The following is a 16,947-nucleotide window of genomic DNA, read 5'->3' as shown; positions in this document are numbered from 1 at the left end:
ATTGTGCTGCACACGATAGATGTTTTACATAAGGCAGCTATTAAATTCTCTGCCAACGAAAGTCATATCTTTTCGTTAGTGTATTTATTTCCTTATTTGAGATATTTTCAAAGTTTTATTGTGCAATGGCACGATGTCCAAACATGTGTGACGAATTTTGGTTTCGTTCCATTTAAATTTATATTGTATTGTCGCAACGTAAGAATAGTACTGGTACATGTCATAACTACCATGATTGTTTTAAAAAGACATTGTGATTGCAGTTTGTATGTTTAGTTTAAGAAACATGTCAAATTTGTCACTTCATGAGAATTATTGGTTTTATAAGGCGGCTGCAACGACCCATTCATAGATTCCTGTCTACTTGCCTATCCATGCTCTCAAATTTCCCACTTAATTTATTTCTGAACCCGGGAAAGCTTGGGTATCATAATGTTAGCTTTGGGGTGCTAAATTTTGGTTCCCCTCAAGTTCAGTAGTGGCGTCAATGCTTTTTCGCTATTGCGCGGCAAGCGTGCCGACAAACAGCCCTTGTACGCTTGTTGTACCCTCTGCGAGATTAACTTTACGCGCTAGATTCGATAGTGCGATCAGCAAAATACACACCTACGTCACTATAGAACTTGAGGTGAACAAAAGTATAGATTAATATCTTTAGTGAAAATAAGACGTACAAATGGTAGCTTATAGGGGCGGGTGGTGAGGAACTTCTACTCTTTTTTCATCCTAAAGGTGACGTGACTGCAAAAACAATGACAATGGGCTGGTCTATTGATAATGCAGGGCCATTTCACCTTTTCTCTGATTCGACGTGAGTTTTAAAAGCAAGGTCAGATCCTCAATCCTCAATAAAATAGAGGCACGCATGCTGACGGGCAGAGAAGAATGACAACTAATGGGCAAATGTTTGGTATGACGTCACATGTTATCTCATCTATAATCTATTTGTAATAGACACGAAGATGGCGCTAACCCAATTATGATACCATAGTACACAAACAGTCAAACATTATATCGCAGTCTTTTATTGTACAGCCTTTCATTGGCTATGATTCAAATACACAATGTAAAACAATTAATAAGGTGGGTGACCGGATTGAAAACTACACCCATCAAAATTGAGATTTGCTTACATCATGATCATATTATATACTCACTAACATTTTAGGTCTGTGATATGTTTCCATTCCGGTATGAGATGACAAACAAAAATGGTAGCAGGGTGGACCACTCTCCAAATTATTCATAATCAGTAATCACCATGACACCCGCAACAAATAAGTATGATATATCCATATAATTAGACTGTGTAATATCAAATATAGTAAACCTAAATTTGCTAGCCTCGATCCTTATCTTGAACTGGATTATACTTTTTCATACTAAGCACTGACATTTACAGAAACAAATCCTTCACCTCAATAATATTCTACTGTAATGCCTGCGTCTACACTTAATGTGTGGATATAAACAAGGTTTGTACAAACTTCTCTGTTTGTAGATGTTATTACAAGACGAAAAGTTTGAGACGATTTTCATCAAAATCGGGGGCATGTTGTGAACCGTGTATAGACAAAAATTGACCTTCCTTCGTCCTTTTTACTAAATAAAAACTGATATGTCGTAGATTGGTCAAACTATATATTTTCTGAATTCTTATGACGAGAGCTGTCTTTAACAAGATTTGAACAGATATGAATAAAAAATTATTTTGTTTTTTACAAAAACATATAACAATTGTACATTCTAGGGCATTTTACGAACAACTGAAGATTGACGCAAATTCTACTGGTTTTGTCGTTATTACTACTATTAAAGGGGAACTCTTTTCTTTTTGGTTCATATCACTGATCTGTTTTAGGAACATCGGCATATGCGTATGCATATTCATTGTCTTCGTCGTTATTCATTTCATCTTCGGCCTCTGCAGACATTGCACCATGTGCGAAATCGATGTGCACTTCGTAGTCTGTGTTAGAAGCAGACGTTCCTTTTGTGTCGGGAGAGGTACCCTTCTGAAGTTCCTCATAAGACTCTTGTTGATCACTGGTTCTGTTGTACTCTGTGTAGCCATCCTCTCCAATGACAGGTTGTACGGTTGTGGACTCGCTTCGCCTAGTACTATTAAAGTGTGTTCTTAGTTCCGCATATGGACCTTGAGCATTAGCATTGTATACCACATAGCCGTCGTCTCCGAGTTCAGGCTGTGTTGCAGTCTCTTTTGGAGTGGGTTTTGTCTTGAAGTACATATTTTTACTGAAATATAGGAAAATTTAACCAAGTTAAAAACATATTTGGCAAAATAATTTATTTTTTTACAATGACGATTTTATTTATATGTCAGAAATTAACACCATTATCATTCTTCTGCTGCGGAACAACCGACAACAAGAATTATCCATGCACATCGATCTCTGGCATATATTCTGCATGAATCGTGCCATCATCATACCCTAGCTCACTTTTGATGCAGGTTAAAAGTAGGTGCTTGGACATACAGGTCTTCTGTTGCCGTGAGTGATATGTACTATCTCCTAGTATTATCTCCTAGCAAGCGTTTCTTCTGGCAGGCAAAAGATGTGCCCAAGGCATCTTAGCTGGCGATTCCTTATACAATGGATAACAGTGTTGGTCATATACGAGTGGATATTTATACGTAGTGGAAGATAAAATGTGACTGGACGCGGCGAATCAGCCGTAAAGTCGGCCCCGGTAAATTTTGTTTTATTTCGTGTTTAGAAAATATATACCATAAGCTTTAAAATGGTATATCATTTGACTTTAAACGATATCCAAAAGCGGGGTTATGATTTGTCGAACTCTGTTCCTTAGATAAAATTGTATTTCTTAATGGTTCTACATGTGTCTCTTTTTCTACATTTCTGGTAATAAATATCCAACAGTCATTATTGGCGGTCATTTCAAATCATCCCCAAGTCAACGAGGTTCAGAAATATCCTCTCATTGTTCATTGTTGATTATACATACCTAGACAAAATACAATGCTTTGTTATCTACCACTTGAACAGGATTTAGCCAAAGCAAACAAAGACAAGAACTATTCTATAGAAATAGGTAGAAGCTTACCTCTTCAGCAGTAGTATTATTGATTGATTTAAACAGCGTTTGATAAGATACTTGTCGCAACGAATTGATACACCTATGAATACGACCTTCACATACATTTTACACTTTAACTCAAAATACAATTTGCCGAGTTTACGGCTGATTCGCCGCGTCCACTCACAAATGGTTAAAGAGTTTAACTTCAACACTACACTATTTTTCGCTCACCTGGAACGTTTTCACTAGTTCGACTACCGTCTTCAGCAGATGGTGATGCTGTGATGATATCTTGTCTACAATCGGGATATCTCTCACTGATGACGTCATATGATTGACAGGATGACGTCATTTTTTAACGCTCTTAAAAACTGTGGCTACAAAGACTGGACTTTTTTCCGCGGCCAGCCCAAAGAGAAAGACAGTGCTTCTCAGAACCCGGACTCGGAGACGGCCAATAAAGGTTTTGTCACCTTGCCTTACATAGAAGGCCTTTCTGAGAAGCTACGCCGAGCGTTTAGGACCGCAGGAGTATCTACCAGCTTCTAACCTCAAAATACGCTTAGGAGTACTTTAGTAGCCCCTAAAGACAAGACAGAACCCATTAAACAGTCTGGAATTGTGTACGAGATCACTTGCGCTGATTGTGATGCTAGTTATATAGGCGAATCGGCCAGGAAGCTCGAGAAAAGGATCAGTGAACATAAATCCACCGCTGGCAGTTCCAAATCAGCTGTCAGGGAGCACGTCGTAAGATCAAAAGGACACCAGATTGACTGGGAAAATGTAAAAGTTCTTGAATGGGAGCAAAAGGAATATTCCCGTAGAGTTCTGGAAGCAATACACATAAGGACTCAGAAACCAAGACTGAATCGTGACAAAGGTCTAGAAATAGACCCCATCTGGGATAACTTGCCGATGCCCGGGGGGGGGGGGCGGCGGCGCTACATCGTAACATATATGACGTCATCCTGTCAATCATATGACGTCATCAGTGAGAGATATCCCGATTGTAGACAAGATATCATCACAGCATCACCATCTGCTGAAGACGCTAGTCGAACTAGTGAAAACGTTCCAGGTGAGCGAAAAATAGTGTAGTGTTGAAGTTAAACTCTTTAATCAGTGTTGGTCATGTCATATGCTGGTGTCCGAGACATGTTTTGAGGCATAATCCTGTAGCAGAATTCACCAGAAGCGTTGATTATGCTTTACATGTCTTGTGATATGTCTTGAACACCCAGGATGCACAGCCATAAAGAACTGCAGGAACAGTAATATATCCAATGAAAAAGTTATCATAGGCCTTATACAAGAACAGTAATATATATATATTTCCTTTTGCAAAGAGTATTATTGTGTACTTCTCAACAGACGGACTAGTTTTAAAATAGCCTTGTTTGCATCTTTTAATATCGCATTGGAGCCAAGATATTTGAAATCTGTTACGTGATTGAAGGGTTGGATAGGGATGATAGTTAGCATTCTTGGATGCGCTAATATTATGAGGCCAAAACCGCTGCTGCTGTTCTTATTTAGGCCTATGCCCAGGAGATAGTGGATTCTTTTAACATTTTAGCTGGATGACGTATCGAGCGACAAGGATGTGTTACATCTCCGAGTTCAGATGTGGCTATTCTCGATAGAAAGTTTAGTTTGGAGCCAGAACATCGCCCTATAGAACTCACATGGAGACGTCAAAAGGATCTGAGATGCTTCCATCTACCATTACAGCAATTTTTAAGCATTTGCATAGCTCGCGGATGGCGTTGACCACACCTTCTGTTATTCCATAATGTCGCAGCACTGTAAACATATTCATCTTGAATCAAAGGCCTTGTTGAAATTTATAATGTGACTTGGACATGAAGCTGTTAATTTTTGAAATCATCCATGATTCTTCTAAGAATGTGGGTCTGCTGGGCACAACTTCTCATGTTGCTGGATTGAATTATATTGGTAGGTTCTGAGCAGTAGGTGTGGGTATTTCAGAAGGTGGTTGAACAGAGAGCAGATATAATCCACCCATTGCAAGTAGGTTATTGGCACTGTCTCTCTTCTCAGCAATTGTGGATGATTTCCATTAACAAAATAGGAAAAATTTAAGATGATGTTTTCTTACCAGACTATTATTGCTAGTCACAAAGTTTTGAATTAAATCAAATACTGGAACTTACATTTTTTTTTGCAACTTGCTACGTTGCGTCTGAAACCATCAGACTTCATCAGGCAACTGACCCGCTGGGCTGGTCATGTGACACTTTGAGACGGCTAGGATCGTCTTGATGGCCCAGTCCCATGCGTGAGATAAGTTGTGTCTCAGTCCCCCTTTCTTGTTAAGTGACGGCTGCTCTACTCTCTCCCAGATGGCTTCCTTGATGCCTCTCCTATGCCACTGTTCCTCCTTATCGAGAATCACTGCGTCCTCGGTGTCAATATTATGACCAGTGTCTTTAAGGTGAAGGTACACGGCGGAGTTCTGGGCCTCGTTTGAACTGGGCCTCCTATGTTGATTGAGTCTAGCTTTCAAGGAGGCTTGTTTTGTTTCGTCAACGTAGGCAGCAGAACAATCAGCGTCACCGCACACTAATCCATACACTAAGTTTGAGCGTTTTTCTTTTGATTGTTTGTCCTAATTAGAAGGTTTCTTTCAACACATCAATAAGCTAGACGACAACATCAAATTTACTCAGGAAAGTTGTAAAGACGACACGCTAGCTTTCTTAGACTGCCTGATTAGTGTGAAGAACGATGGTTCGCTAACTTCAAATGTTTACAGAAAACCCACGCACACTGATCATTACTTACAATTTGGATCACATCACCCATTGATACATAAGTTGGGAGTAATAAGAACTTTACAATACAGAGCTGATACCATCATAAGCGAGAACGAACTTATCCCAGAGGAGAAAGACCACATCAAAGAATCGCTGAAGAACTGCGGTTATCCGAACTGGGCTTTTCTAAAAGCCAACAAGAGCAGGAAAGACCAAAACAGTCTGATGGTGGTCAACCCAACAAAGCTCGCGTCACAATCCCATATATAGCTGGACTGTCAGAACGTGTAAAGAAACACCTCAAAGCTTTTGGGATTTCCTCGTCGTTTAAGCCAAATAACACCCTTCGTGGCAAGCTCGTTCAAGTAAAGGACAAACAATCAAAAGAAAAACGCTCAAACTTAGTGTATGGATTAGTGTGCGGTGACGCTGATTGTTCTGCTGCCTACGTTGGCGAAACAAAACAAGCCTTGAAAGCTAGACTCAATCAACATAGGAGGCCCAGTTCAAACGAGGCCCAGAACTCCGCCGTGTACCTTCACCTTAAAGACACTGGTCATAATATTGACACCGAGGACGCAGTGATTCTCGATAAGGAGGAACAGTGGCATAGGAGAGGCATCAAGGAAGCCATCTGGGAGAGAGTAGAGCAGCCGTCACTTAACAAGAAAGGGGGACTGAGACACAACTTATCTCACGCATGGGACCGGGCCATCAAGACGATCCCTAGCCGTCCCAAAGTGTCACATGACCAGCCCAGCGGGTCAGTTGCCTGATGAAGTCTGATGGTTTCAGACGCAACGTAAAAAAAAAAAAAAAATGTAAGTTCCAGTATTTGATTTAATTCAAAACTTTGTGATTTTAACGACTGAGAATATTCACTATTTTATTATTGCTAGTATCCACAGAATACTTGTAGCAAATATGCATCCTATAACAGCTCCGACAATGGCACCAATGGAAAGGTAATGTCCAGCTCCGACAACGACACCTATAGGAAGGTTATGAAAACGTTATAGATGTTAAACAATGAAATATTTTTGACTTGTTGTTCCTGAGGATGTATGTGAAGATATGTACGAGTGGTAGGGCACCAGTTTGGATCGATAGGTCCCAGACCCGATTATTTATTCAGGTAGGTTTTATTGTGGTAAACTGGACATTTCTTTGAGGATCAATCTATACGAATTTGTCTTAGAGTATTTGTATTGTATAAGTGAGATGTCTGAGATTTTTTTTTTATCTGCCGAGTCACTGAAGTGAGGATGTTACATTCTCCTGACCTCCTGGATCTGGCTTAAATTTTATAGAGAACATGTAAATCTTTTGAATAGTTCGGTTAAGGTTATATAATGGATTTTTAAAGGCTTGATTCCAGAGGGGCGTAGGTTAATAATAGAAACAGCCATGCAGAAAAAAATGAACTCAAGCGTACTTGGTGTATCAATCTACATGCACAATGAACCTATGAAACCGTGGCACGTGAGTTATCCTATGTTGCAGAGACAGGGAGGGGCAACCATGATAGGTTTTATAAGTAGGGGGTGGAATTAGCACCAACTTTTTTTCTGCACCTCTTAAAATATGTAGCTGACCTATCTTAACATATAAATCAACTTGATTTTGAAATCAAATAATTCTAACCCCCTGTACATACCCCCCTGAACATTTGAAATTAAGGTTGCCGAATTCGGAAGACTTGCACCGTACAAAGGTATAGGGAATTTGTGACCTTCGGGATAACATTGTTCAAATACAATTTATTACCACAAATGTGGTAAGTTAAGAGTCTATACTTGTTTGGCAGACATAAAAACATATTGTATGATATTTTGCATTTAATATTCAGTCAACAGGGGGGGCATATACCCCAGTATGTAGGCCTATACATAGATATCTCGGGTCATTGAGCTAAATACTCACTAAAATCAAAGTTTCTCTGTTTTATATTGTATTTGTAACTAACCTACTTGGTAAGTAGAACATCAACAGCAGCATTAAAATCACCAATGCTTGCTTCAGCCTTGATGCAACATTGTTCAGATAAACCAGATTTTGGCATAGGTGATTAATGGCAGGTTCTTGTAATCCTTTTTCAGTCTAAAATGTCAATACTTTTTGGTATTGACAGAGCTAGGTGCTGGTCTAACCGGGGGGCATTTCAACTTTGGAGGTGACGCGTATATAGGGCTGTTAAGACCCCCCTTTTCAACATCGCTGTCACCCAAAGACCTCAGTCCCATATTTTTATGAGCACATGCTCTGTCACCCAAAGACCCCATTCCTTTCGATCTGTCACCCAAAGACCCATATATTTCCATTTGAACAGCAACACGTCATCTATCACTGATTTTGTTACTTCTTTGGAAATAATTCAATTTTCAAGGCTTCTTTTGGCTCTCACCCAACGACCCCATTTAAAAGGCATATTCTCACCCAACGCCTCCCTAATTTAGATCGAAATGGTCCGTCTCTCTCCCAATAACCCCATATTTTGTAAATTTTGCTCTCACCGAATGCCAATAAACACACTCTCACCCAATGACCCCATATTTTTTGATACTAGTACTTTGCTCTGACCGAATGCCACATGGTGCGAAAGTGCCAGCCCTACATCTATCCATTCATAGATAGTGAAGGCTATGATACATTTCATATTGAAGTGCCCCCCCCGGGCCGGTCTACCTCAACTGCATCAATGTGTAATTAGATCCATATCGGTAATATGGGACTGGAATCTGAAACAGGAAGCGCTTACCTAGGAAGGTCTAACTGTCAAAGAAATCGCAAATGTTAGGGTGGATAGAAGAAGAAATAATCTTCAGAAACTGAAAGATCTCGGTGGGCCTTTCACAACTGCAGATGAGGTAGACCAGAACCTAGATAGTGAGAAGAGGAAAAGGTGTCAAGGCTTTACCTTGAAGTACGGTACGCCCGGATACTGCTCTGTCAATACCAAAAAGTAGTGACATATGTAGACTGAGAAGGGATTACAAGAACCTGCCATTAATCACCTTTGCCAACAACTTGAAGGTTTATCTGAACAATATGTTACATCAAAGGCTGAAGCAAGCATTGGTGATTTTATTGCTGCTGTCATATTCCACTTACCAAGTAGGTTAGTTACAATATAAAACAGAGAAACTTTGACTTTAGTGAGTACTTAGCTCAATGAACTGAGATCTGTGTGAATGAATACATGCTGGGGTATGTGCCCCCCTGCACATTTGAATGAATATTAAATGCAAAATATCATACAATATGTGTTTTTAAGTATGACAAACAATTATAGTCTCTTAAGGTTGAAATTTTTGGCGGGAAATAATCCCGCCAAAACATTAAAGTAATCTTTTCCCACAACTAAATATCATAGTCAGGAAATTAATGATGCATCTGGTAGCTTAGATCATAACTTTCATTGCACTTAGTTGCAATTATCCCAGAAAATTCTTGATTTGTTTTTACAGAGTCTTGAATTGTCGATGTTTTTGATCAAAAAACATCACTCGGTGTATTTTGAAACTCGAGGCATTAACTCTTCTCAAATTAGCCCCAAATCATAATTTATTATATGCATGTGTAGCAAACACCACTGGGAATAATTGGACGTTGTTTGCGGAGCCTAAATTTGGTTTGATTTTATTTCACAATAATTCTAAGGTGAGAATTTTGACCTGACATTTACATTTTGGATTTCAAATTTAAATTTATTGATATACATATTTTGAATAAATAAAGAGTACGCTTACCTTTCTGCAACACTTCCCGGTATCATTAAGCATCTGCTAATAACCAACATTTTAGCTGAAAACAGTCCCTTCTTATCATTTTTGAACAAAATATGGTTCAAAAGTCCGTACGCTGCGTGTATAAACTAGCACAGCGAGATAACGAACAGAGCTATTTACGGTGGGGTACAGGGGCGTAGCCAGCTTTCTTGGTCGGGGGGGGGGGGCAAAATAAAATTTTGGGGGCACAGACGAAAAAAATTGCAGTTGCATCATACAATACATAGAGACTGTATGTATTCGAGCTTCCCGAAAAGGGCCTTATTGGATGATGTGCGCGCGTAGCGCGAAAAAAATGGTATTTTACACTATTTTTGGCCATTATCCGGCTAAAAAAGGGCTTTATTGTTACAATGCGCGCGCGTAGCGCGGACAAATTTTGTATTTTACACTATTTTGGCCCTGAATTTTTCTATAAAAGGGGCTCCTTGCCCTTTTTCTTTTCCTTTGCTCTCCTGATTTTCTCTTTCATTTTTTGTCAGAGGGCACTTTTTCTTTCATTTTTTTTTGTCAGGGGGCACTCTGCCCCCTGCCCCCCCCCCCTCTGCTGGCTACGCTACTGGTGGGGTATCTATTGTAAGCTATTAGGGTAGGCCTATAGTATATCTTATCGCAAGTGACAAGATGTGTCAAGCAGGGCGGTAGATTCAAACGCTATTGTCTGGATCATTGAGTATCGATTGAGCACGTATACATGCAGCACGGATGTGTGGTCCTCCCAGGTTTTGACATAAATTACAAATGACGTCGTGAATGACCCAGCGTTTTCATTTTATTATTACTAAATTAATCGTCGTTTATCACGAGTGCTAAGAGTTGTACCAGTTCAATTCATCAAAATTAATTTGTATTAAATGAAAAACAAACAGACAAGTAGAGTCATATGTCTTTCTATGACCGTATTCCTACCAAAATCAAAATCAAAATGATTTTCAATACACTAGAAACGTGTTGATATGTATATCTTTGAAAATCGCCGAATGTTAACCACAGTCACCGTGGCACAGCATAGGCATCTTTAGCATTCAGTGAAATTGGCAGTGGTTCGAACCCCGGTGAAAATTTTAGTATTTTTTATTCTTTTTACTAATGCGCTGTGCCGTTTTACAAACACGCCCCTGAATGAAACTCATGGGCATGTACCCTTAAATTACCACATTTGTGCAAATAAATTGTATTTGAACAATGTTATCCCGAAGGTCACAAATTCCCTATACTTTTGTACAGTGCAAATCTTCCGAATTCGGCAACCTTGATTTCAAATCTTCAGGGGGTATGTACAGGGGGGTTAGCTTTATTGATTTGATTTTTTTCTTTTTGATAATTTATTATCTAGGGTCTGTACATATTTTAAGCACTGCAGAAAAATAATACCTGTAAATTTGTAAAATAATTCCACCCCCTATTATAAGATCCGTATGCGGAACAAAGAACACACTTTAATGGTACTAGGCAAAGCGAGTCCACAACCATACAACCTGTCATTGAAGATGGGTTTTAGAGAACAAATTTATACGTCTTTTATACGTTTTTTATACGTTTCTTTGTGTAACCTTAAAGATAATACTCTGTCATGTCATGCTTTAAGTAACCTTTGCCACTCTTTATTTTGGTATTTAGTTTTGATCAATATTAATGAAAGTTATAGCATTAATTAAACTAAATAAAAAGCCCCCTTGCGGAATTTTTAATTGGAAATTGAAAATCAATATTCTGGAAAAAGTTATGGCTACTCCTGCTTATTTTTCACTCTGACGTGACAGTGACGTCAATGTGTTTATCATTGCGCGCAGCTTAAAATCGTTATAGCTTTCCCTCAAAGCAGCTGCCTCAACGCGTTGACGTCACTGCCACATCAGGGTGAAAATGGTATATGTTTTGAGATAATAACAATGTGGAAAAAACAAACGTGAACTTTAACGGTACCTGGTTTTGTTAGAAATGTCGAATACCCTTTTACACCAAATGTAGTCTTCTGCTCACTTGTTGGTAATGGTGAGGCTGTTTGAAAGATTCCAACAGATTGAGATACCGTTGATTGGAAAGGCACTATTAGTCGTGTTGGTGGAGTGGGCCGAGTTGTAGTTGGTGGCTGGAGTTCGATAAAATCACGAATAACAGCTCCATCGGCGAAACGGGTGCCTTCGCAGAAGACCCGCGTGTTCAAATCATCCATTGTTACTCTTATTATTTTATAAACATCAACACCTTCTAACAGAGTACGTGGTGGGTCGAGAGTTGGCTCAGTAAACCACCTTACTTCACCACGAGAAGTAAGACTGCATTGAAATTCTGCATCCTCTCCCATAAGAGTCAGAGCGTTCCGAAGAGAAATGATCACATATCCTGATCCTGGGATAACACTAATCGGATTAAGAGTACAACTTCGCTCATCTCCTGGAAACGACACAGGTGATGTCATAGAACAACTGAAACTTGTCTCGTCCATCTGTAAATCTATTCTAAGTTTTTGATCTAAAATAACTAATCCGTTTTGCCATCTTGAAACAACCTGCTCTTGACCATCAGCATAACCATCCCATTGTAGCGTAACTTTTGGATTACCGGCATCAGACGAAGCACATGTTAATGTTACTACTCTGCCATTTTCAATTTGTCCCGTAAAGTCTATAGAACACTCTGGATCTTCCGATGGAAAATACAACATTGATATAGTCTCATCGGAAGAAGCTAACATTAAACTTCGTATTGACTCAATTAAAGTCGTGTTATCAACATTTCCTTCTGCAACTAAACACGTATATAATCCACTATCTATATATGATTTATGTGGTTGAAATCTGGTGTGTTCATTTGTTGTGAAAGACTTACTGCAAAACGTCCTGAAAAATCTCCATGTACTTGGTCGTCTATCGCAACAACGGCGTCATTCTTAGTCCATAAATAAATGGTTCACAAAAAATAACTCCCCCCTAAAATTACAAAACATTTTTTTGCATAACTTGACATACATTTCGTGGATTTGAAAAATTTAAAAACCTGTAAATAAAAGAATTGTTTTTCTACCCTCCCAACGTTCTTTTGTCTGAAAATCTTTTTGTTTTGGCCAAAAATAATCACGTTTTCTAAAAATGATGCTTTCAGAAAAAGTTGCACTTTTCAACATCCTCATTTATGTCAAAATTAGCTTCAACAAATCATTATTTTGCACTACGTGACGGTTGCATGGGTGACTAAGAGTTCAGAGACAAAAAGGTGAAGGAAAAAAACCCAATTAAATCAATCGTAACATTGATACCGAGGAAGTTTTGTACATTACATGTATAGGATGTTGAAAAGCGCAACTTTTTTTAAAGCATCATTTTTGAAAAATGTGATTATTTTTGACCAAAACCAAAAAATTCTTTAGAAGGAATAACTTTGGTAGTGTAGCAAACGATTCCTCTATTCAAATGCTTTTAAAATTTTCAAATCAAGAAAATGAATGTTAAGTTATGCAAAGAAATGTTTTGTAACTCGTAAATTGAATTTACCATTTTTGAAACATCGGCTCAATAAAATCTTCTAGAAAAACCCGGTATGGTCAATTAGTCATTGTTTTATACTGCAAGATGATTGCATGGGTGACTGGGTAATCCTATACATAAAAATTAAAGAAAATAAAAAGACCATTAAATAAATCAAAGAGAATGTTTTTGTACATTAAATGTATAGGATGTGGAAAAGTGCAACTTTTTCTGAAAGCATCATTTTTGGAAAATGTGATTATTTTTGGCCAAAACAAAAAGATGTTTTTAAGTAAAGAACTTTGGGAGGGTAGGAAAATGATTCCTTTATTCACAGGTTTTTAGATTTTTCAAATCAACGAAATGTATGTAAAGTTACGCAAAGAAATGTCTAGTAATTTTAAGGGGGAGTTATGTATATGTAGCATTTTCTGTTAAATTCGCAGCTTGTATGTTGCATTCTAAAACATATGCTGTATCCCCTTCACGTGGTGACGATCCACTTGTTGCTGGTAATGTTGTTGACACTGTAAATACAGTTTGTGCCATCGTAAAATTGTCCAGCATAAAAGTTAAAATGAGTATCAGTAAAGCAATTCCTTTTGGCTTCATTTTGGTAAAAAATACTTCATAATGCGTAGAAAAACAACACAATTTGCGTTCAGATGATTTTAGGTACTTCCAATATGTCAACACGGGAATAATCTTTTGTTTTCAGAAAATATTATTACCGATATTCAATGACCTGGGCTGGGCCTCTGTCTACAAACAGGTTACATATACCATTTGTAACACTTGGATGAAAGTCATTCTTCTGACAGTTTTAAAGGCCCATTCAGTGATTTGCTCGTCCGGCCGGTCGTAAAAATCATCAAAATTCAGATTTTGGAACTTTTGTCATTGTCATAGATATAGCCGGCTAGTGGTTCAGCCGAAAGCCGTGCATTTGAAACAAAATCAAAATAAGGTATTTACATAAATCTGTAATTTATATACAGACTGTAGAGCCATTCCATGTCAACTCCTGGGATGTGCACCGCAGCACCTCTTCAATTTTTTCTTTTTCTGTGTGGTGGTAGATATTGATGAGAAAGTAAAATTCTGAAAATTTGAGCTTCATACGCTATTTCGTTTTCCCGTGGCATCAATTTGAAATTTAGGGGGATCAGCTTAAAAAATGTGTCGCAACACGAAAGACGATGTTTGGAGGTCCATAAATGTATAAAGAGAACCCCCTACAACTTTGAAAAGTATGTATCCTGGGGTACTTAATTGTGTAGAGTTCAAATCTGGCATCAAAAAACTTGTAACTCCTTTACTTAAAAAGATACAGGGCCCTCAAAATGCAACTTTGTCCATCCAGGACCAACTTCGGGGGGTCAGAACTCCAAAAGTAAAAATATTTTTTTGTCCATTTTTTTGCCAGTCGGAACCCTTTGGTAGGACATTACTCTTTTCCAATATTGAGTCAATTAGGATAATTTTAGCTGAGATATTACCAATGCAAAACTCCAATAGTACATTTTTTTCCCCCCTGAAAACCAATGTCAGACAATTTGCCCCACCATCAACTTTAGGTATGTTGAAAATATGTTCTTGGACAACATTTCTGAGAAATAGTGGCTTGGGGTCTTGATGACTTTGCATTAAAAACATCAGTTAGGCTTGCCTACTCACATAGGAGTCATTCCAGCCACATCAACAAAAAGGGTTGGTTGGTCATTGGTCATCCCGTCAAATTTTGCTGAAAATCATTTCTAGCATACCTCTATGAGCATAATGAACACATGGAAAAAATGAATGCTTAACTCCAAGCGGTTTTGGAGATATGGCTTGTCAAAATTTGGCGCAGACCCCCACTTTTTGCTCTCTGGAGTCATGTCGTTGAATTAGTAGCGTTTTGGGACACTCATATTTGGACTTTGAAAAATGATATTATGCTGAAAAGTACTAACTGGTGTGACTTTTACCCAGAAAAAACAGAATCTGGCCTCAGAAACAGTGTATCATATCTACATACAAAGTTATGGGTCTCTCAAAACCTTGTTTCGTTTTGTGAAAATTTATTTGTCAAAAACGAAACGAAAAGAACTCTACAATCTTTCAGGTGCGAGTGATCAGCATGATATGAATATTCTATAGAATTACGATCCAGGTCTTTATCCCTGTTCATTGTCATCTATGGTTCAATGCATAGGTACCACGTGAATGTTCTAGTGCAGGGCTATACATTCAAATTGTATTCATCTATTGCTAAGGTAGCTAATCCGATTAATTAGTCACTTCTACGGCAAATTATAGACCAGGCACTGACAAGCAATGGTCTTGTATAAACATGTATAGCAACATTACGTAACGCAGTGTTCCATTGATACCAAATTGATTTGCCGACAAGTTATTCATAAGTAACATTCTCTGTTATCCTGTCTGGAAAGGCGAGATGGGATGACAGGAGACATATTCGTCCAGTGTCAGCCATCCATACTAATAAAATAATGATATCTGTGTGTCTGTCCGGCTATACGTTTCGCTGCCCTTCGACGCATTAATTCAATATTTCATATATAGCTAGGTACCGGGCTTGCGCTGTTTATGGGGTGGTTTTAAAGGTCATCAGAGGTCAAGGTCAAAGGTCGTGGGGGTACAATTACCAAATAGTGTGTAACATGCTAGACTTGAGTCCAGTCCTTGTTTACGGAGTTTAGGGTTATGGTTGGGATAGGGCAGTCTTGTAATAAGACTAGTAGAGTTGCACCCTATTCGGTAACCGCTGAGGTCGTGGAAAGTACTTCTCCGTATCACGGGATCATGAAAAGAATCAAACTGATGTCACCCGAGGTCAAAGGTCGTATGGGGGTCAAACTTTACAGCATGCACATTGGGCTTATAGACGAATCCAAGGAGCCAAGTGATGGTCAGAATTCAGTCAGCCATTACTAGGTCCCCGTTTAACCAAACTGGCGTTGTTACTGCCCATTTGGGTGGATTAAAGCCGCTTACAAATTCATGTTATATTGTATTGTGTTAAACTGTTATCAATCGTTTGTCTATGTGTAACACGGGTGAAGGAATGCAGTTTAAAATCCACGCCAAGGCCGCGTCATTTCATATTTTAGGTGGGATTGACCCAAGGGGGGACCCAACTATGGCTGCCATTGAGGTGTAGGAATGCATGCAATTGGATTCGTCTATACGTAGAAGGAACCCTCAATATAACGGGAACATGCCAAAAAGTCAAAAGGGTAATCAGGGGTTAAACTGTTGCTACCATGCTGCTGGTGCTTTCACAGCTCCTGGTTCCCTCATATCTATTGGTGCACTGGTGGTTTACCTAAAAAACTGAAGTGTATATCTTAAAACAGGTCTCGAATTAAAGCCATAACAAAAGATTGGACGTCTTCATACACCAAAGAAAAATCATATACATAGGGCGGAAATGACACCTCTAACTGATATCAGATGGCGTTGGTGACAAAGAAGTCGTATGGACCATTGTGATGTCGCACCATGTTTCATACGACTTTCTTGCACTAGCCAGGTATGTCGGCTTTTTCATAATGACATTTTGTTTTTCGTTTTTCAAGTTTGGAACTCAAATGTTTCTTAAAGATATTTACATTTTATTGCTATTAATATTTTTTCATCCCTTAGTATCTAGTTTTTGCTCAAAAGGCTGGTATAACGAATCCATAGTGTACAAACGACCTTCTAGCACTAACATGCAGGGTCTTGTTGGATTTGGAAATCCCATAAATCAGTTATAGAAATCTTTTAAAAGGGTCGTATGTGGCTCATACGACATTCTTAAACACTGAAAATGTAATTTTATCTTCAAAATTAATTAACTTT

The 16,947-nt window shown here is 38.6% G+C and overlaps 1 protein-coding gene across 1 annotated transcript; it reads right to left on the bottom strand.

The window, feature by feature from the left end:
* Positions 1 to 1,027: 1,027 nt before the first annotated feature.
* Positions 1,028 to 5,195, bottom strand: LOC140156361 (uncharacterized). The gene is made up of 2 exons (XM_072179328.1): positions 5,186 to 5,195; positions 1,028 to 2,256 (listed from the first exon to the last, which is right to left on the bottom strand). The coding sequence occupies exon 2, from the start codon at positions 2,247 to 2,249 to the stop codon at positions 1,845 to 1,847; it is 405 nt and encodes a 134-aa protein (XP_072035429.1). The 5' UTR covers positions 2,250 to 2,256; positions 5,186 to 5,195; the 3' UTR covers positions 1,028 to 1,844.
* Positions 5,196 to 16,947: the final 11,752 nt, after the last annotated feature.

The sequence above is a fragment of the Amphiura filiformis genome, chromosome 7, assembly GCF_039555335.1.
Source record: "Amphiura filiformis chromosome 7, Afil_fr2py, whole genome shotgun sequence".
Classification (NCBI taxonomy): Eukaryota; Metazoa; Echinodermata; class Ophiuroidea; order Amphilepidida; family Amphiuridae; genus Amphiura; species Amphiura filiformis.
The sequence above is the reverse complement of the archived record's forward strand: the minus strand, read 5'-3'. Positions and strand labels throughout refer to the sequence as shown.